At 51.6% G+C, this 20,736-nt stretch overlaps 1 protein-coding gene across 2 annotated transcripts; it reads left to right on the forward strand.

The window, feature by feature from the left end:
* The first annotated feature begins 976 nt into the window (after positions 1 to 976).
* Positions 977 to 19,086, forward strand: STRIP1 (striatin interacting protein 1). Of its 2 annotated transcripts, none has more exons than XM_065873716.1 (21): positions 977 to 1,159; positions 3,612 to 3,681; positions 4,427 to 4,501; positions 4,933 to 5,067; positions 5,166 to 5,286; positions 6,067 to 6,135; positions 7,127 to 7,233; positions 7,342 to 7,469; positions 8,732 to 8,914; positions 9,304 to 9,521; positions 10,712 to 10,777; positions 10,883 to 10,946; positions 12,040 to 12,111; positions 12,588 to 12,662; positions 12,860 to 12,957; positions 14,245 to 14,371; positions 14,583 to 14,683; positions 15,447 to 15,513; positions 16,026 to 16,130; positions 16,743 to 16,947; positions 18,119 to 19,086. In XM_065873716.1, the coding sequence occupies exons 1-21, from the start codon at positions 980 to 982 to the stop codon at positions 18,364 to 18,366; spliced, it is 2,514 nt and encodes an 837-aa protein (XP_065729788.1). In that variant the 5' UTR covers positions 977 to 979; the 3' UTR covers positions 18,367 to 19,086. The 2 variants fall into 2 exon arrangements, with proteins under 2 accessions (XP_065729788.1, XP_065729795.1); XM_065873723.1 differs by having other exon boundaries at positions 1,142 to 1,159; positions 8,732 to 8,920.
* The last annotated feature ends 1,650 nt before the right edge of the window (positions 19,087 to 20,736 follow it).

Consider the following 20,736-nt stretch of genomic DNA (forward strand, 5'->3'; position numbering starts at 1 on the left):
TCTTTTAAACATCAGACCATTACACCTGCCTGGTTAACAACTTTTGCTGGTTCTCCATTTCACTTAGAATAAAATCCAAACTCCGATCCATGCCTTTCAAGCCTCTATATTTAACTGGCCCCTGCATTTACATGGCCCTCATCTCCTACTATTCTTCCCCTGGCTCACTCAGTTTCTGCCACGGCACGTTGGAGCTCCTGCAGTTAGCTGCTCCTTCTGCCTGTGTTGCTTCCATGGATCTTGGTGTGGCCCTCCCTGACTTCTTTGGGAATTCATTGAAAATCGCACTCTCAGGCCTGCCTTCCCTGAGCAGCCTATCTAATATAGCCCTGCCGCACCTCCCCCACCCCCATCACTGTCACCTTCCAATCCCTTACACTTCTTTTCATTTCTTCTCAGCACTTGTCTAATTGTGACCGCATTGTCTGTCTCTCCCACTAGGCTCTATGTTATGTACCATTGGTGCAGGAACTTGATTTTGTCCCCTATTCTATCGCACTGCCTGGAGCCTAGGAGGCATTCATTAAATGTTTGTTGAATGAATGATTAATTAATGTTAAAACTGTAATTGTTTCATTGATTTACTCATTTGTTTCCCACATCGCCCCCCCGTGAAGACTGGGATCGTGTCCATTTTGTTTACTACAATACCCCCAACCTTTGGACAGGGCTGTAAAAATGACAAGTGCAAAGCGATGTTAAAGGAAGGGGAGGGGCACTAAACTGACTGAAGGGGCTAAGGGAACCTTCACAGATAAAACGACCTCTAAACTGGAAAAGAAACAGGGTAAACTAAAAAGACGTAGAAAGACTAGATTGCAAACAGAAGAAATCTCGCGATGTGTTGGGCAGCCAAGATGGCTCTGCCACTTGCCGCCACACTTAATATGGCGACCAGGGAGCGTTCCAGAGGAAATCACGCGAGAGTTGCATCACCGCTACAGTCTGTGAATTGAGCCGGGGGTGTGGAGCAGCCAAGATGGAGCCGGCGGTCGGCAGTCCTGGCCTGCTGATCATGAACAACAAGCAGCCCCAGCCGCCGCCACCTCCGCCGCCCGCCACGGCGCAGCCTCCAACTGGGGCACCGCGGACCGCCGGGAGCCTCGTGCCCGGGGTCAAAGCCCGAGAGTTCAACCGCAACCAGCGCAAAGACTCGGAGGTCAGGAGCTTCGGGGGGCGAGGCTAACACCAGGCAGGCGGCGGCAAGGGTCCGGGCCCGGGGCCACTTTCGGGTCCAGGCTGGGTTTCCCGGAGGGTTCGGCGGGGGAGTTGTCATTTACAGCGAAAGGTGCAGGAAGCAAGGCTGGCACTCCCCGAGGCCGGAGGCGTGAAGGCGGGGTCCCCGCCCAGAGCTTCGCAGACCGGGAGAACCTCCCCGAGCCGGTGTCGGTTCGTTTGCTCCTCTGCGGCCGGGGCTGTGAGCGCGACCTCCGGGTCCCAGCCCCTGGGGAATCCACCCCCTGCCTCAGTTCGGGGTGAAGAGTCAGTGGTCTGCGTGCGCTCCAGAGGGCGGGGCGGCTGTACCCCTAGACCCCCTAGTCATCTCCGGCGTCTGGTCGCGTGGGTTCCGCGGCGGACGGCGTGTGTGGGCAGGGAAGGGACTGGCGAGGGTTGGGAAGGCACCTGGAAGACTGACGGAGCTAATTAGCACTAATAGTACACACTGTGCGCCTCGAGGTTGCGAGCGTAGGAGGGGGAGCAGTCCTGTTCACTCTGACCTTAACCACTGCAGGTTCAGGCCACGGTTTGACAGTGCCCGGTGGTTGGTGTGCCCAGTGCGCCCGATGCTGAACTGTTAAAGATTAGAAATATATATTTAAACATGGGTTAGGGCTCAGCATCCCTCTTCTCTTGCTAGTGGGCTGTTCCTCCCATTCCGGAGACACAGTAGTCTGGAGCTGACTAGTCACCTCACCCCGAGTTAAAGAATTACTCCCACTGCCTCCGTTGTAGAATTCATGAATGAAGACACGCACGTCGTAGCGCTTTAGGGCTTCTTAATCACCTTGTTCCCAGAGCACTTACTGTGAGGTTTTCTTCACCTGAGAGGACACCGAGGCTGAGTAGCGGTCAGGTGCTTATTGATGAGAGGGAATTCCTCATTGTCCCGACATAATGTACCAGGTCATACCAAAGAGTGATGATGCTATCTTTAGACATGTGAAATCAGTTCCTCTCAAGCTTTTGGGTTTTGTTGGCAAGAGCAAACCTCTGATAAAACATCAAAATTTAGCAAGTTACAATCAGATACATTTTGAGCTTGAAGTGAATTACTTGAAAAAGCAATGAAACTGACGTTTTAGTAGCCCTTGCATGGTGGGCTTATTGCACATCAGTGACGACTTCTTAATAATTTTTCAAGTATGGAGGATTATGAAAGTGGTAGGGGTGAATCCACTTTCATCATGAGAGGAGTCCTAGTTTTAAAATAGTTAAAAAGTTTCCTAAGTGGCCATTAAATGCACTTGCTCTTTCTGCCCTTTAATTTCTATATAGACCCAACACGTGGAAGGTCAGTCAGAGAACACATTTAAGCTGAGAGACCTGCCTAAATCTGTTTTCTTACAGATACTGATGTGGCTCTTTTTTGAGTCATAGCTGAAATCAGTAGGCTGGGAGCATGAGGAATGCCTGCAGGCCAGGGAGGCAGATATTTGGTGAGAGTCCACCGTGTGCTACACAGTTTTGATTAGTCCTTAAAAACCTTCAAGATAGATTTGTGTCATCCTCATTCCATAAATGAAGAAACTGAAGCTCAGGAACTTATGAGAGTGTGCGCTCTGTTGCGTCGAATAAGGCGTAGAGTTCTCCACGTTATTCACTGTTTGTGGTCTTTGTCTTCCCAAGTAGATTGTAATTAAGTTCGAGGACTACCTTTCTCTTCACCTCTTCTCTTTTCCCAGAACAAGGCTTCCAAGATGGTGTGTTCTCAGTACTCACCTATCCCCAGCAGTAAAAAGATTCTCTTTGTCATAGTCTCTCCTGTGTGTGGGAGGGAACCCATTTCTGTTCAGCCGCTGCCTCCTCTGCCAGTTCTCACTGAAATTTGAGAGAAGGGCAGGAAGGCTGAGGGTGTCAATACTCATTTTTTTCTGAGCTATTGATAGCCCACTAGCCAGAAAGAAATGAGGCTTCCAAAATCTTAGCACCATGTGGAATGGTCATTTCACTGCACAGAAAACATGGAAGCTTTAGTGTTCATTCATTCATCCAACAAGTATTTATTTGAGTATAAGCTATTCATTCATTCAGTCAGTCAGTCAGTCATGCCAAGTAGTGTGCTGGGCATTGTGGAATCATTGGTGAGCAAAATGGACAAAACTCCCACTCGTGGGAAACTTGGCAGTCTCATGGAGAGGCAGACACTAAACAGATACACTTGCGCGTATATGATTATGAATTACGATAAGTGCTGTGAAGGAGCAGTGCAAGGTGCTCTGAGAGGGCTTATTAGGGAGACCTGAACTTCCCAGGAGACAAAATACTGTGATACAGCATCAGAAAAGTGGAGGCAAGGACGTCCTGTAACACAACAGTGTCTCTGGAAGCATATGTGTTTGTTCCTTTGGAAAACACAGTGATCTTTTGCATAACTCTCCGTTTCTCAACAGGGCTATTCCGAGTCTCCAGACCTGGAGTTCGAGTATGCTGACACAGACAAGTGGGCTGCAGAGCTCTCAGGTAAAGCACAGGCCTTCGTATTATATGGGGGTGCTTTTTTTCCTTATTGGTCTTTAATAAAATTAGGAGTGAGTGTTATTTTGGAGTTCATTTTTTCCCCCTAGATAGTCCTAGTAGTGATGTGTGTAGGTAAAACATATTAATTATTGGGTTCAAGCCCTTTGTATCTCATAACTTCGGCATGTCCTTTACTTTTATGAAGCATCTCTGTGTGATCAGCTTACTCGGCTGTGGCCCAATCCCAGTGTGGACATTGATGTTCCTTGGCCATATGCAATCCCCCTGACAGTGGTCTCTCCTAGAACAGGGGTCCTGAGGATTGCCAGCAAGTGTGCCTGCATCTGTGCCTGTCTGTCGCTGCCACTGCTGCTCACGTGTAATATGAAGTCAGCCTGAGCTGATTCTCATGCCTCCATAGCACAGGCCCTATTCTCAAGCCACTTGAGAGACACGCTTTCACAGTGGTGGTCATCCTCTGGCATGGCATGGTGGGGTTGATGCACGTCGGACTGGAAATGCCTGGCTTTATGCCTAACTGGCATCTGGTTATTGGCTGCAAGGGAAGTCAGCATTCTCTCCTTTGTGCACATCAGAGCACTAAGACCCCGTTAGTAATTAGACAGCACAGTCCAGGAGTCACTGTGACTCAGGGACAGAGCTGGGCCTAGAAGCATACCTTTTCTGCTATATGTGACACCTGCTGTAGGACGTGGACATGGAGACGATGACACTTTGTTCTTGACAGAGCTTTACAGCTATACAGAAGGGCCAGAATTCCTGATGAATCGAAAATGCTTTGAGGAGGACTTCCGGATGCACGGTGAGATGATTCCCCCCACTTCGTGGCTCTTTCAGCTTACATCATGAGAGCTCTGCAGGGCTTCTCTTAGTCATCTGAATGACTTAAGTCATCCTGGAGTGGCCTAAGAAACCTGCTGAACCATGATTATTCAAGGCCATATGTGACATTTAGGGTGGGCTTGCAGGTACTCTGGTGGGGCCTTTTCAGAATGTGAGTATTGGGGGGAAAAACCTTTATGCGATTAAAATTGCACACAAAAAAGCAGTGTTTCAGGCTGGAAATTCAGATTCATAGGGCAGCAGTGTGACCTCATCCCTTATATAGAGAGTAATTTATCTTTCTGAGTGTTCTGGTTCTGTGGCAGTCCTGAATTTGATGGGTTAACATGGTGTCCGTCCCACTGTGAGGATTTTTCTGGGCTCCAGTGTAAGTGGTCTCTTGCCCGGCAGTGACAGATAAGAAGTGGACTGAGCTGGACACCAACCAGCACCGCACCCACGCTATGAGGCTCCTGGACGGCTTGGAGGTCACTGCCAGGGAGAAGAGGCTGAAGGTGGCTCGAGCGATCCTCTACGTTGCCCAAGGTCTGAGTGGACACCCAGGGACCCCTGGCACCCACTTCAGTGATGCTGCCCAGTCAGATATGGACAGGGGCTCAGTGAGCTGTGCCCTGTGTTTGCAGGCACCTTCGGGGAGTGTAGCTCGGAGGCAGAGGTGCAGTCCTGGATGCGCTACAACATCTTCCTGCTCCTGGAGGTGGGCACGTTCAACGCTTTGGTGGAGCTTCTGAACATGGAAATAGAGTGAGTTCTTCTGAGGGGCTTAAGTAGGGAAAGGGCGGCGGAGGGACAGAGCTTGCAGGACTGGTTTTGAGAGGGTTATATGCGCCACGTGGGGTTCTGTTCTAACCAGCCAGTTTGAATAACGGGAGATGCTCACCCAAACGTTGAACACCAGTGAGGGGCCTCGCGGCCCGCTAACACCAGAGAGCTCGCCAGACACGGCAGCTCCTGCCCAGGCCCACAGTGCCCCTCAGAAAAATAAAAAGCCTTCTCATTTTGAACCTTCAGACTCCATTGTGTTTGCACCACAGGTTTCCCCGCAGCAGGAAGCCAGGCACAAGTCTGACACATGGGCTCAAACAAAGCCTGCTCTAGCCTGTGTCTCCACTAGTCCTTTGCTTGGTGGACAGGTCAGCTGCTGCTCATCTGAGGAAAACACCATCAATAATAAAAGCACTCATTGCGTGTTTATATGTCTCAGGCATTGTTCTAAGGACACTACATGTACTAATTCATGTTAATGAATTAGCTGCTATTACCATCCCCATTTTGCAGATGAGGAAACTATGGCACCGAGAAGTTGAGTGCCCAGGGGCACATAACTAGTAAGTGTTAGAGCCAAGATTCAAACCTTGGCAGTCTGGTCTTGGGCTTGAGTCCTTACCCACTGGGTCCTGTGGGTTCTTCTGCAATCTAAGCGCATAGCATAGGGTTTTATCCCCCTGTTGGGCGGCACTTGTCGGGGGAGCCACTTCTCTTCCTTCCTGGGTGAAGGCACTGACTCTCGCATCTCTCCTGCAGCAACAGTGCTGCCTGCAGCAGTGCGGTGAGGAAGCCGGCCATCTCCCTGGCTGATAGCACGGACCTGAGGTGAGGCGAGCAGCAATCCCGGACTCCCTGAGCTCTAGCTGGAGAACAAGGGCAGGGCATGGGCGGGCACCTTTGGGTTTCCTCGCTGTGTGTGCTCACCCTCTAATTTGCAGGCGTGATGGACTCAGTGTGATCGGTAGGCCCTACTGAGGGCTCTCCCTAGGTGGGGCCCTGGGTTGAGACTCCCAGCGGAAATCCAGGGTGAAGATGCTTAACAGAGCCACAGTGAAGTGTGGCCTCCTGCCCACACTGCTGCTGGGAAACTCGGTGGAGTGGCATTTTGTATTTGGACAAAGCACATGAGGTGGCTCCTTCTGCTTCTGCCTTTCCGTGCACAGCTTGATGCCTGTCTGTGTGGGGTTAGTCCTGACAACTTCATGACGTTTCCTGGCTGTGCCGGAAGTAATAGCAACTGCTAAAGAACAAGAACACCTTCCCATTTTTGTAAGGATTAGAATCTGACTCTTTTTGTGAATTTGGAAGTTTTCAGATAGATACTGGTGGTGTTCCCCACTGTAGTTACGGTCCCTGGCCATCGCCCTGCTTGCTCCTGATTTCCCCTCCATCATGGTAAACACTTCCTTGCTCTCACCTTGATCATCCACTGCTTTGTCTGATCCAACACGGGCTTCCATAGCTCACGCCTGCCTCTGTGTTTTTCTCATTCCGGGAAGCTCAGGGTAGTAAATGCTTTTGGCCATTCTTGTTCATATCCATCCATTCAGCAGCCACTTATTAAGCACCTGCTTTGAGCAAGCACTTTGCTAGAAACGGAAGACGATCTGGTCCCAACCTTAGCACCAGAGACAGAGAAGGAAGCACCCACCGCAAGGTGCTCTGTGGGACTCTTTTAGTTTTTTCTACATTACAGCCCTCCCCCCAGCCAGCCTTGGTGCGCAGGCCTTTCTCGTGTCGTGTGGGATGTGAGGAAGCCAGGGGGTGCTCCCTTGACCCCCCATCCTGCTTCATTATAGCTGGCTTTTGCCGCCAGGGTCTTGCTAAACATCATGTACCTGATTGTGGAGACCGTTCACCAGGAATGTGAGGGTGATAAGACCGAATGGAGGACAATGCGACAGACCTTCAGGGCTGAGCTGGGTAGGACTCTGGGGATCCTGGCTCAAGGCCCTGCCTGGGAATTGAGGCTGGAGGGCTTTGGGAGGGTCCTGTTCCTGCCTGTGGCCCTAATACCTTTGTGTACTCCAGGTTCCCCTCTGTACAACAGCGAGCCATTTGCCATCATGCTATTTGGGATGGTGACCAAATTTTGCAGCGGCCATGCCCCTCACTTCCCCATGAAGAAGGTTCTCTTGCTGCTCTGGAAGACAGTATTGGTGAGTGTGTCCTTGAAGGGGAATTCCCGTGCTAGGGGACAGGGCAGGAGGGAGAGTTTTCACTGTATATCCTTTTGAGTATTGAATTATATGAATATATAACTGCTTTGGTTAAAAAAAAAGTTCTGAAAGAAGATTCCTGAAAGGTGATGGCAAAAAAAGTGTCACTTTGGCCTCACTGCAGCCAAAGAGGACTTGGCCTTTGAATCAGAATAGATTGTTGGCTCCCTGGTTCCTGGAAGCTGTTTTCTGCAGTCATAGGACACGTCTCTCCAGGCAAGCTGCTCTTGAACCTGGAGTTTGCAAAGTGATTTGAGGCAAAATTAGAGCTGGTGTAATTGGGGCCCCCTCAGTCAGATGTCACTTGAAAGAAGAAAGAGTGAGCCCTGTGCCTACATTTTCCTCAGGGTATGGTGTGAAAGCTGACACCTTCTCTAGCTAGTGAAGGGGTGGGTCCAGGAGAGTGGGCTGGCTAGCACCCTTGGCTTGGGAGCCACTGTCAGCAGCCAGGCCCAGGCCAAACCAGGAGCCTTTCCCTCCAGGAGGAGCGACCTGGGAAGACAGCAGAGCTGGGGTCTGGACTCCTGCTCTTCCTGGGACTCACCTTCCCCTCTTTCAGAATGGGCCAGCTCTGCGGAGCCAGGGCTCAGTGAGGTTAGGCCTCTTTAGAGTGCTCTACACATTTGACGTTGGCCAGATAAGCCTGTTGATTCCCCACGAAGCCTCACTGAAGCCAGAGAGGAAAGCCGAATTGCTCAGAAACAGTGAAACTGAACAGCCTAAAGTTGCTGAACACTGCTGAGGTTTTGCTTCTAGGGGGATGTTTAGATGAAGGTGGGTTTTTTGTTTGTTTGTTTGTTTTTTAACTTGAACATCCAACAGTGTATTCCCAATGTGACTTTGAAAGACTGGCATGTACAGCTTTTGAAGCATTTGAGTCTCACCTACTTTTCTAGGAACTTGAAGGGTTAAGCTCTTCAGATGGCCTTTGTCTCACTCGAGGAGTCTGTTGTACACACAGAGCTAGGTGTGCCTCTGCACTAGGCTCGGTCAGCCTGCGCATCTCCACTCCTTGCCCCCTGTGCTCCTCTCCCATGCTGATGTCGCTCGTTTCTCCTGGGGGTGTATTCAGTCCCTTGTTGGGAGGTTGTGTGGGTCTCTAAAGATATGGGTTACGGTGTCCCAGATGCTTTTGAGCTTGACACAGACAGGGACCCGCTTACGGACATGTCGTCCCGGCTCTACGCCTGTCTGTGACACAGTGCACACTGGGCGGCTTTGAGGAGCTGCAGAGCATGAAGGCCGAGAAGCGTGCCATCCTGGGCCTCCCCCCGCTGCCTGAGGACAGCATCAAAGTCATCCGCAACATGAGGGCCGCCTCTCCCCCAGCATCTGCCTCTGACCTGATTGAGCAGCAGCAGAAACGGGGCCGTCGGGAGCACAAGGTGAGGGCGACAAGGTCCCTACGACTCCTGAGAGTTCTCAAGGGGCACGGGTGCAGTGGCATAGTCACTGGATGAGCCCCAGGTCATTGGATGGTTGTTGAACTCTCCCCTGATCAGCAAGTCAGAATGAATGCCTTTAGGGCAGGGACACTGTGTCCCCAGCCCAGGGCCCAGTTTATAGTGGGCACTCAGAATGTGGCACTTGTGAGGGACTTGGGCAAGGACTGATTTGTCACTTGGGCCCAACGTTGACTTCCTCTCAGGTTTTTCCACTGCTCCTGGCTCTCTTCCTACCACCTTTCTGTGTGATCACTTCTTTAGCCTCCATGCCCCTTTTTATCTAGTTCGTCAGTTGGCACTTGTCTGCTCTCCTGTCCCTCTGCTCTCAGGCTCTGATAAAGCAGGACAACTTGGATGCCTTCAACGAGCGGGATCCCTACAAGGCTGATGACTCTCGAGAGGAGGAAGAGGAGAATGATGACGACAGCAGTCTGGAGGGGGAGACATTCCCCCTTGAGCGGGATGAGGTGATGCCTCCCCCACTGCAGCACCCCCAGACTGAAAGGCTTACCTGCCCAAAGGGGCTCCCGTGGGCTCCCAAGGTCAGGTGAGTCTCAGACCTCCGCAACACTCTGTGCTCCTGAAACCAGTGTTGTCACATCCCCACGCCTGGCACCGGGCCTGAGTTGTCACGTGAGGTCCTATGCAGGGCTATGCTGGCCTTGGCTCTGCGATGAGCCTCTCTTAAAGTGCCCAGTGCTGGCCCTGGGGGTGTCAGGGTGCTGGCCTTGCACAGAGAGGCCCTTATATGGCTCTTGAGTCAGTAACATGGGTTAGCTCTTGGTTGGACATGATACTAGTGAAAGGGAGCGGGAAAAAATTAAAACAAGGACATTTAAGTGAACCCATCTCCACCCACCCTGGGGTTGTATATGATTTTTTTTGCGGTACGCGGGCCTCTCACTGCCGTGGCCTCTCCCGTTGCGGAGCACAGGCTCCGGACGCGCAGGCTCAGCGGCCATGGCTCACAGGCCCAGCCGCTTCGCGGCATGTGGGATCTTCCCGGACCAGGGCACGAACCCGTGTCCCCTGCATCGGCAGGCGGACTCTCAACCACTGCGCCACCAGGGAAGCCCTGTATATGATTTTTGACAGAAAATTATAGATTAAGGAAGAATTTCTTTAGAACCATAATTAAGATGTTTGAGATATATGTGCGTGAATCAGTGGATGTTAAGGTTCCTGGATGTATATAAATGGTATCTGTTTGAAAGGGCACCAACTTAAGAAATAGATGAACATGTGAAAAGATATAGGGGTCATTTTCTTGATCCAGGCTAAAGCCCCAGTTTTCAGTGATCTGTGATGGGAATACAAAACAAGTCATCAGAAAATGCAAGCTAGCCTGATTGTCTGAGACAGGACAGTATGACTCATATGAAAAAATCAGTAGCTTACAGCTCTAATTGTAAAAATTGTGAATATCTGAGAAATTCTGTTGTGACAAACTTGTTATTAATATCTGAATAAAGTGTGCTTTTAAGTTTGATGTATCACCTTAATCTTATGAATAAACTAGTTACACATTTTTAGATTATTGATCCAACAGCATTATGAAGGCCTTAAAATAGTCTGAAGATTTCAGTTCTTTGTTTTTTTATTTTCTTTTTTCCAAAAAGAAAAACAATTGTGGGAGACTTTTTCTTTTGGCTTCACAGTTTCTGGACATTCTGTGTTTTGTTAACCATGATGCCTTGAGATAACATTTAAGAAAGCTGCAGTCTTTTCCTTTGGCAGAGAGAAAGACATCGAGGTGTTCCTCGAGTCCAGCCGCAGCAAGTTCATAGGTTACACTCTGGGCAGGTGAGTGTGATCCGAGTTCCTTTTAAAGAAAGGTAGTGGGGTCACCCTCCCAGCCTTTGGTGTGTGGGGACCCAGGCCTAACACAGGGCCTCTGTTATTCTCCAGTGACACAAACACAGTGGTGGGGCTGCCCAGGCCAATCCACGAAAGCATCAAGACTCTGAAGCAGGTAGGTGGCTTTGGGTGAGCTTTTGGCCTAGGTTGGTCCCAAGTGAGTAAAGTGAGACCAGCCCTTTGGGAGAAGCCTTTTTAGACTTCTGTCTGCCTGAAGGAACTGGGGGTGGAGGAATAGGTGGACAGTGGCGGCATCCTTTAAAACAGTTTTTCATGCGTTTTACTTATTTTAACTGAGCTTTTGTTTTGGGCACTTACTGGGGGTTCATGAAAGATTATATTACCTGACAGTTGGGTTTTAAGGGGCATAGTAAGTAGCCTGCCTTTTCCTTGCCCAAGTTCTAAGGCAGTTGAGTTAGGGGAGTAGGCAGAGGGAGACTGAAATGCCAGCTTTATTGCCCATGGAGTGATTGGAGAATGAGGCATGAGAACACAACAACAGTAGGTGTCCGGATACCTCACTTCCAGAGTTAGGCAGACTCGCCTACCCAGACCAGGCAGTGCTAGAACCCTGCTGTGCCTGGTCAAGGAGCAGAAGAGTTTACAGGCTTTTCTTTTTTCTGAAGAGAGAAGAGAAAGAGGGGCTGAGACTGTCCTGTTCCTCCTCCCGTACTGGCCAGCCCGGGAGGGGAGGAGTGAGTGTGGGGGGAGGGGCGGGGAGGGGCCAGGAGTGCTCTGTGCACTCGTGTCGCTCCACCTAGGAGGAAGCAGCATGAGTGGGGAAGAGGTGTGGCCCCTAATAGCATGTCTGGAATGTAAATGTTTATATGTTTTTGAAATTTGTGGTACCAAGTGGGCTTCATGCAGGGGCTTTCTGAGCATTTGAGTCCTTGATTCTGAGCACTTGGGTGCTTGATTCTGCTTTTGTTTTCCTCCTGTCGTTGTCACTATCTGCAAAACCCCTTTTCTTCTTTAATTTGCTTTTTTCCTGATCTATTGTGTGCTTTTTTACACGGGTTTTAAGAGGTAGGTGCCCACTTAGAAAAATATCTCAGGTTTGGGATTTTAGTTCGGGATCTGTATGGTGACTTAGCGCTCTTTGAGAAGATGGTGTTTGAGGAAAATTGTGTGGGGTCTTTGCCAGGTGTGGGCATGTGGCCAGAGAATGAGGGGTGTTTTCCCCGGCGCCTCGTTCCCTCTCTCTCCAGCACAAGTACACGTCGATTGCAGAGGTCCAGGCGCAGATGGAGGAGGAGTACCTTCGCTCTCCTCTCTCAGGGGTGAGTTGGAGGCCTTCCTCAGTCCGTAGGATCCCAGCTGTTCCCAGCACTGTGCTGGGCCTAGACCGCAAAATGCCCCAGGCCTGCCCTCAAAAAGCTCCCAGTCTGGCTCCCGCTTCAGGGCTGGCGAGTGGCAGGTCCAGGGCTTAAGAGCACGGACTCTGGGCCAGCCACCTTCCTCTGAATCCATTTAGTGGGTAGCGACCTAGGCAAGGTACTGGCTCTCCTTCCGCTTTCGTTTCCTAGCCTGTTAAATGGGAATGACAATAGTACCTTCTCCATAGAGTTGTAGTAAGGATTAAATGTGTTTTTACAAGTAAAGTGTCTGGCATGTTGTATCATTCAAGGTTTGCTATCATTATCATCATTTACATCCATACTTACAGATTCTCCTCCAGCCAGCCAGCAAGCTGGCTCAGGAGAACATCGTCAGGACCGGGCTTTGTATTTGTACCTATTACCCATTTTGTTGAAAGGGAGAAGAGGAAGTCGAGCAAGTCCCTGCAGAAACCCTCTACCAAGGCTTGCTCCCCAGCCTGCCGCAGTACATGGTGAGTGCACTTCTCCTGAGTGTTCTACCTGCCATGGGGTCCCCTCCCGACAACACTGGCCTTGAGAGCATGCCCGCCAGTGTCCTTTAACCCCTCCTCCTGCTGCCTGAGCACCTCCAGAAGGACCACCTCTCAGGGCCTAGTGATGCCCCTGGCCCCTCTGATCCACACCGTCTGAACAGTCTGCTCCTCCCCAGATTGCGCTGCTGAAGATCCTGCTGGCCGCAGCTCCCACCTCAAAGGCCAAAACGGACTCAATCAACATCCTAGCAGATGTCCTGCCTGAGGAGATGCCGTGAGTATCAAGTCTTGAGTATTGAGTGTGTATGGTTCCTATGAATGGAGCAGGTCAGGGGCAGAAGGGTAGTGGGGAAAGGGGAAGTGTTTGCCTTTTGGTCCCACTGTTTGCTAGGTTGTTTGCTGTTGTCATTCTTTGTTTTTGTTGTTGCTGCCGCTGTTGTTGTTTTGGCCCAGCTTCTCTGCAGATTAAGTTTAGGGTATTCCTGGCTCAGAAGAAAGAAAACGTACTGGGTGAAATATTCAGTTTTACTGCTTGGGGAGGTGCCTGGATTCTAGTGTAGACTCTGCCGCTGAGTGCATATCTGAGTGCATTGGTGAAAGTCACTTCCTCCTCTGTAAAGTGAAGCGGACTGTGTTTGACATTTCCCCAAAGGCTCCTTTGAAAGCTATGTGATTGGGACATCCAGGACGTACAGTTTTAGCTTCTGGACAAAAATCAGCCAACAGCTGGACCTGAGCTGGGTGCAGATTCTTTCCTATTTGCCAGTGAACTGGTATGCAGAATATTTTTGAATGTCTCAGGGTGATAGTAAAATCCTTAGGGGTTCTTCCTCCCTGGGGCACTGACCTCATCTTTTTGATGTGAGAGTACGAACTGAGATCACTTTGTGCTTTGAGAAGGACCTGGGCACTTGATCTCCTGCCTGCCTACCAGTACCACCCAGCTCTGAGGCCAGTTCCCTGGTGGGTGGACCCCTTGCATCTGGTGGTGACGGCCAAGTGAGGGAGGAGGCAGCGTTGGCTAACACCAAAGGGAATGTCATGGAGCACCAGGCCGTCGTGATGGTCCTTGGGAAAAAGCCTCCACAGTCAAATATTGATCTCCTCTTATAAAGATTTATAGTGAGAGCTCCTAAATTTGCAAGAAACTGATTTAAGTAAATGCTTCCTAAATTTATCTGACTCCAAAACCCCCTTTCCCCATAATACGAAACATCTCAGTATACTGGTATTCCACAGAACACACTCTGAGGAGCACAGCTTCATATGGTGGCAGAAGCTTAGGGGAGATCTTGAGATGAGAAGTTCACTTTTGGAGGAAAAGCAAAGAAATAGGCTAAGAATGTGTTTGGGGCATCACAAGGAAGAAATCAATTATGCAGAGCTAGATTGCTTGCTAGGTGGGTGGGTGGAGCTGGGCGTAACCTCTGAGATGTCCATAGGGTGGGGGTGAGGTGGGAGCTTCGCCCAGAGAAAGCTCAGGAATCCCATCTCTCCTGGGACCACCAGAGAGGAGGGTGCTGCACCTGCTGGGGGCCCACCCGGGTGATTGTGCTTCTAGCACCACAGTGTTGCAGAGCATGAAGCTGGGAGTGGATGTGAACCGCCACAAAGAGGTCATTGTTAAGGCCATTTCTGCGGTCCTGCTGCTGCTGCTCAAGCACTTTAAGTTGAACCACGTCTACCAGGTACCTGCAACCCCTTCCTTCTGTCCCCTGGGCCAGGGCCTCAGGCAGTGCTGCTCCTCTAGCCCCAAAGAACAGAGGCCTTGGCCTTCAAACCTCCTTGAGCTCTGCATGAATGTTCTAAGACACAGTCCTCCAGCCAAGGCCTTTTATCACTGGAGGAAGGAGGGTGAGGTCCCACGGGCATGCTTATATTTTTTCCTGTTGCTTGCAGTTTGAGTATATGGCACAGCACCTGGTGTTTGCCAACTGCATCCCTTTGATCCTGAAATTCTTCAATCAAAACATTATGTCTTACATCACTGCCAAGAACAGGTGATAAGGACCAGGGATCAGGAAGGGGTGGGTATGGCCAGATGGCAGGGCTCCCAGCTGGTCTCTCCCACTGAGTCCATTCAGCGCCCACAAGCCAGTGCTCTGCCAGGCGTCAGGACCCAAAGATGAATGAGACATGGTGCCTGCCTAGAGAGAACGCCAGTTTGTCAAACCTGAGTCTAGCTAGTCTAGTGACAGGTGACTCAGTCTGTCTTTGCCTGGATGGCAGGGTTCTCATCCTGGGCTCCAATACCGCCCTCACTGCCCTTCTGTGCCCTTTTTTTTTTTTTTTGAGGGGACTGGCTGGGCGCTTGCTCTCAAAGGAGTTTGGCCCCGTGCACTATAGTGTCTTGTCCCCACCCCATCACCTGGCGCCAGCTGTACTTGACGTTGACGGCTCATCAGCGTGATAACACCACAAGCTGAGCTGCTGGCCAGACACAGTCTCCAGTGGCGGCTTGGCATAAATTAATTGCCTTGAGAAGTCCGCCCCCCGCTCCAGATTTATTGCTGTGAGGGATAATGTGCTCTTTCCACCCCTTACAAGATTACGAGCTTGTCTCTGGCTACAGAGGGATCTTACAAGTTCACTCGTAGCAGGTATTTCCCCGTCTTAGAGCTGGGGAAAGTGGGGTGGTGCGGACAAGGTCGATTACTGCTTCTGCTCCCACAAGTGAGGGAGGGAGGCCAGGAGCCAGCGGCTGCTCCTCCAGACCCCAGCCCTCGCTCAGGGCGGGTGCCTGGGCTCTCTTGCCCTGTGCAGCATCTCTGTCCTAGACTACCCTCAGTGCGTGGTGCACGAGCTGCCGGAGCTGACTGCCGAGAGTCTGGTGAGTAACTAGCCTCTTCCCCGGCGGTCCCTTTGGCGTGAGGGTTGTGGTGGAGAGCCTGCCTCCCCCTCACAGGGGTAGAGGTTCTTCATAGGTGCGGTCACTGTTAAGTGCCTGGCTTTTGAAGCACCGTAATTGCATAGAAGGGCTGAGGGGCGGGCCTTGCAGAGTGGGAAGATTTGGATTTAGGGCTTATTTCCGAAGTGTGGTCTTCAGGTGCTGCCGACCCAGAGCTCACCTGGTCGAGTTGTTTCCCTCTCCCCACACTGGAACTCTCTGGGGCCACAGCCCCCAATATCATGCTCCATGTTTCCTGCAGGAAAATTCTAGGGAGCACCCCTTACCCTCTGCCAGCTTCTGGGATGGACGTCCCCCTGGGCTGAGGGGAGGAGAGGGTTCCCGGTACACGTGTGGAGAGACTGAGCAGTGCTGACGTCACAGATGGGCGGGCCTTGGAAACTGGAGCACCTGCAGCTGTGCAAGAGATGATTGTTCCTGGGTTTTCCCTGTAGGAAGCAGGTGACAATAACCAGTTTTGCTGGAGGAACCTCTTTTCCTGTATTAATCTGCTTCGGATCTTGAACAAGCTGACAAAATGGAAGCATTCGAGGACGATGGTGAGTCAGCGCAGTCAGCAGGCATGAATCTTGGAGCTCAAAGCAGCGTGCCACCTGCTGTCCGGGTCCCTTCACGTTAGAGGGCAGGGGTCCCCACCTAACTTTCCTATAGCCACATCCTTGCACTTTAAGGGCTGATCTCTGGTGCCTTGATGAGTTGAACTGGAAGCTGGAAGAGGCTCAGTCATGTGCTGAAACAAATCTACATGTATAGAAGGAATTTTCTGTATCCTCTTAATCTCTGCTGGTTCTCCACCAAGGTTCTGAGAGTCTCCTTAACCCTGAGTCTGTGGATACCTTTGGGGTGGGGAGGTCCGTGAATCCTCTGAAATTGTGTATATGTGCACATAGGGATATTTCTGGTGAAGGAATTCATAGCTTTCTTCAGATTCCAGAATGACCCATAATTAGGATGACCAACCATCCAGCTTTGCCTGGGACTTTCCTGGTTTTAGCAGTGGAGGTGTCCCAAGTCCCAGGAAACCCTTCAGTCTGGGGAAAAGTGCAACAGTTGGTCACCCTGCCCCTAACCCCAGAAGGGATAGCAGCATGGTGGTGGTGCAGGCATTTATTTCTGCCCTCAACACGGGCCTCCCTTTTAACCCTTCCCAGATGCTGGTGGTGTTCAAGTCAGCCCCCATCTTGAAGCGGGCCCTGAAGGTGAAACAGGCCATGCTGCAGCTCTACGTGCTGAAGCTGCTCAAGGCGCAGACCAAGTATCTGGGGCGGCAGTGGCGAAAGAGCAACATGAAGACGATGTCTGCCATCTACCAGAAGGTGCGGCATCGGCTGAACGACGACTGGGCTTACGGCAATGGTGAGGCTCCCCACGAGGCGAGGCGAGGCGGGGCGGGGGTGGAGGGGCGCGGGGAGGTGACAGCTTTCCCTCTAAGCTTCCCTGAGTAACCTGGAAGAGCCCAGCTCCTGCTTCTGTAGCATCAGGATGGGAGCCCTGGGAAGGACTTGGAGAAGCTGCCAGGCTTGGCATCTGTGATCATACCCATTCCTCTCTGTGCCTCCCCTTTCCTTTTCCAGAAATGGTCACAAGACTTTCTCTGTCCTCTCGTCCTCTCTCCCCCCTGCAGCTGCCGTGGTTCTGGTCACTGAAATTCTCACAGCTCCTGATGGATTCCCTGCCTGTTCCTTTCTCGCCATCAGTGCCTCAGACTTTGCTCTAGTGATCTTTTGAAAATACAGATCTAGTGGTGGTACCTCCCTGAGTAAAATCCTTCATTGGCTTCTGATTTCCCTAAGAATTAGTGCCAAACTCTTAACGTATTTAAGGCCCACACTTTGTCCCTCCGTGTCCTCATCTAATCTGTTCCAGCTTCCCCTCAGCCCAGCTTCCATCACACCTGTAGGGCTCTGGGCACAGTCAGTGCACATTGGCCATGCTTTCTCCCAGTTTGTACTCTCTCCCGGCAGCGTACCTCCCTGTACCCCCTAATTGTTCTGTATCTGCGTGTGTTCCTCCCCTCCCCACCTTGGCCTCCCTGGCAGAGTGGGTCTTCCCGGTGTTGCTGAGCATGCTCCCCGCACCCTTACAGTTCCTGGCCGCATGGCTGCATCTGCACTCCCAGCGCCCTGAATCTGTGCAGAGCCAAGGTGGCCACAGCACCTGGTCAGGGAGCCGAGAGAACAAGCAGAGGAGGGGACCTGCAGGCTCCTGCCTCTGATCCCAGAGAGCCAGGGAGAGCGTGACTTCGAGAGAGGCACGTTGTACCCCTGGCTTTCCCTCACTGGGTCCACATAAACTGCAGTGTAGCCTCTTTCTCCGTAGCTCTGGCTTTTCGCCTTCGACCTGACTTACCTGTGTGTCTAGGAAAGAAGTCCTGTCAGTTTTGCCGAGGATGGGGCTCGGAGGTTTCCCGCTCCTGGTTGACAGTCAACATTCCAAGCCCGGGCTGGCGTGGCCCTAAGCTGCAGTGAACCCAGGGGAGCTGCCGCAAGGGCTTGGCTCCTAACCGTGGCTTCCTGCTTTGTCCTAGACCTTGACGCCCGGCCTTGGGACTTCCAGGCAGAGGAATGTGCCCTCCGCGCCAACATCGAGCGCTTCAACGCCCGGCGGTACGACCGGGTCCACAGCAACCCCGACTTCCTGCCTGTGGACAACTGCCTGCAAAGTGTCCTGGGCCAGCGGGTGGACCTCCCTGAGGACTTCCAGATGAACTACGACCTCTGGTTAGAAAGGGAGGTCTTCTCCAAGCCCATTTCCTGGGAGGAGCTGCTGCAGTGAGGCTCCAGGGCAAGAGACTGAAAATGAAAGAAGGGGTGATCTCCAGGTACCCCAGGGGCTGTCCTGGTTCCTTGCTGCAGTGCTCCCATCCCCCTGCAGGTGGCAGCACAGCCCCACTGTGCCCTTCCCAGCCAGTGCTGGGTTGGCTGGGGAGTCTGCATCTGACCTCTCATTGATTCCCAGCGTCCTGCTCGGGAGTGGTCATCTCTCTGCTTGGGATCCTCTCTTCCTTCACTCCTCCGCGCCCTCCTCTCTTGGACATAGTTGGTTGCAGCTCATTTGTCATTCCACCCAAGGCTGGGAAAACCTGGGATGGGCTGGGAACCCGCTGCATCTGAATTTCAGGGGCCATGCTGACTCTTCCTGAGACACACAAATCCTTGGCATGTCAGCTTGCCAAAGAGGAGGGCTTAGGATTAGAGCCAGGCCAGAAAGTCAGAGTCTTGGTTTTGCTTTGGGGGCTTTCTGATGTCATTCCAGCCTCTTGCTGAGTTTCATCTAGAAGCAATTGCAGAGGCTCCTGCAGCGGCCTCAGCAGTGTGGTTTCGGACGGGGTTGGGACAGGAAGAGAAGCTTCCCTTAACCAGAGGTGCCATTTTTTTTTTTCTTGGTGTGCAAGGGTCTGTAAATATATATGAATCTGTGTGTGTTCTCTTGTGTCATATTGGGGTTTTTAATGTGTTTGTGTATTCTGTTTACATTAAAAGGAAGCAAAAACAATGCCCATTGCCTTGTCTGCAGGAAATATGGCCCCTGAATATCTCCTCCAGGTCTAGAAAGAGAGTTTTCTCGCCAGCATTGATAGGTCACCCCCTTGTCCCTGCCAAGCTGCCCACCTTTCTCATCTGAGGGGGAAGGGGAGGGGGAGTTGGCACTTATCCCAAGTGTTCTTTCCACATCAGTCTGGTTTCGCTCCAGGGCTCCCAGCCCCAGGGCTCTGGGTTGCTGGAGCCGTAAGTTGTCTGCACCCCTGGGTTAGAGGTATTACAGTAGGCGCCCCAGGTTTCTCTGGATCACACCCCTGAGCTGGACTCAGCCAAACCAATTTCAGTATTAGGGAGGGAGGGGCCAGGTCAGAGAGGGGGTCGACTGTGCTGGACCCTCACTGGGGTAGATGGGAACTGAGAGGAAGCTTAAGTGCCCAGAGCCCGGGGAAGCAGACCATCAGGAGTCCCGGGAAAGGGAGTGTCGGGAGGCCCAGGAGCCCGCGTGGCTGAGGGAGAAGCAAACACCTTTGTGGTCGGTGTCAGTTTGAGGCTTCTGGAGCCTGCGTCCGGCCTTCAGATCCCTGGACGTGTCTGCCTCCGCCTTGCTCGATCTTGACGCTCTGCTTCTGAGGATCTTACCATTCTGATGCTGAGAAAAGGAGTGTTCCCTTTTAGGAATTGCTTCAAGTTCCCTTATCTTACCTGTAGGCCACCTGTAGGGGGTTTTAAGTCTCCAAGGGGTCTTGACTAACAAAAGAAACGTATTCTGGGGGAAATCTCCCCTTTGTTGGCTCTTCCGTTCAGTACGTGTCCACCGAGCCTCAGTCCAGGCCCTGAGCTGGGCTTCTAGGACAGGCCTTTATGCACCAGTGTGATTATGAGCAGCCGGGTAGGAGCCAGCAGTGTGTCCGTATGTAAGTCACACGGCCTAGGAGATGGGAAGTCCCTGTGATTGGCCTTTGCCGCAAAGTAACTTGCACAGGACAAGGGACTTTGACACAATTTCTGTGTGCACAGTGGATTCTCTGCTGTTTCTTACTAGGGTCAATGGGAAGTACGCATCTTGAGGCGGCGGTTTGAGTAAGTTGGATTTTCACATTCTTGTTTGACCATGCAGCCTGGTTTACTGAAGCCGTCTGGCTGAGGCTTTGACCTCCTTCCCATTTTTTGATTTCCCCAAATCTCTCCTCTGAAGCTTCTCTGAAGCTTCACCTTAACTAGAGGTGCCATTTTCTCTCTTGGTTTGCAAATGTCTGTAAATATCTCTATATAAATCTGTGCAGAAAGAACACACAATATCAAAGCTGCAGGGGCTGTAAAGCTTGGGCAGGTGGATCCTGCATATGTGGGCCCAGGGGCTGGCCCAGGAGGGGAGCTGCCTTACCATCGCCACAGAGTGTGCTCTGGGCAGATGGGCTGTTTGAAGCCTGCTCTTTGTACAGAAGTACCTCTGGAGCATCAGCCCTGCCATCATACCTTGGAGGCCTGTTCTGGCGGTCCCTGTTCTGGGTGCCCTGAGTGTCCAGGTGAATAGGACACCACACTCTTACTTTCCTTGACAAGCTCACAGTTGATGGGGAGCTGGCCGTAAAAGCAAGTAAGAGCAGTAGTATGCTAGGTACTGAGACAGACATCTTCAGGGCGCCACAGGACCCATTGCTCC

The sequence above is a fragment of the Phocoena phocoena genome, chromosome 1 (assembly GCF_963924675.1).
Source record: "Phocoena phocoena chromosome 1, mPhoPho1.1, whole genome shotgun sequence".
Taxonomy (NCBI): Eukaryota; Metazoa; Chordata; class Mammalia; order Artiodactyla; family Phocoenidae; genus Phocoena; species Phocoena phocoena.

What these genes read in the sequence shown, in the direction of transcription:
- STRIP1 (XM_065873716.1), top strand. Translation starts at nt 980, where the DNA reads ATGGAGCCGGCGGTCGGCAGTCCTGGCCTGCTGATCATGAACAACAAG. An exon ending in ATAGGTTACACTCTGGGCAG is followed by an intron (nt 10,778 to 10,882) that starts GTGAGTGTGATC and finishes GTTATTCTCCAG; the next exon opens with TGACACAAACACAGTGGTGG. An exon ending in TACATCACTGCCAAGAACAG is followed by an intron (nt 14,684 to 15,446) that starts GTGATAAGGACC and finishes TGCCCTGTGCAG; the next exon opens with CATCTCTGTCCTAGACTACC.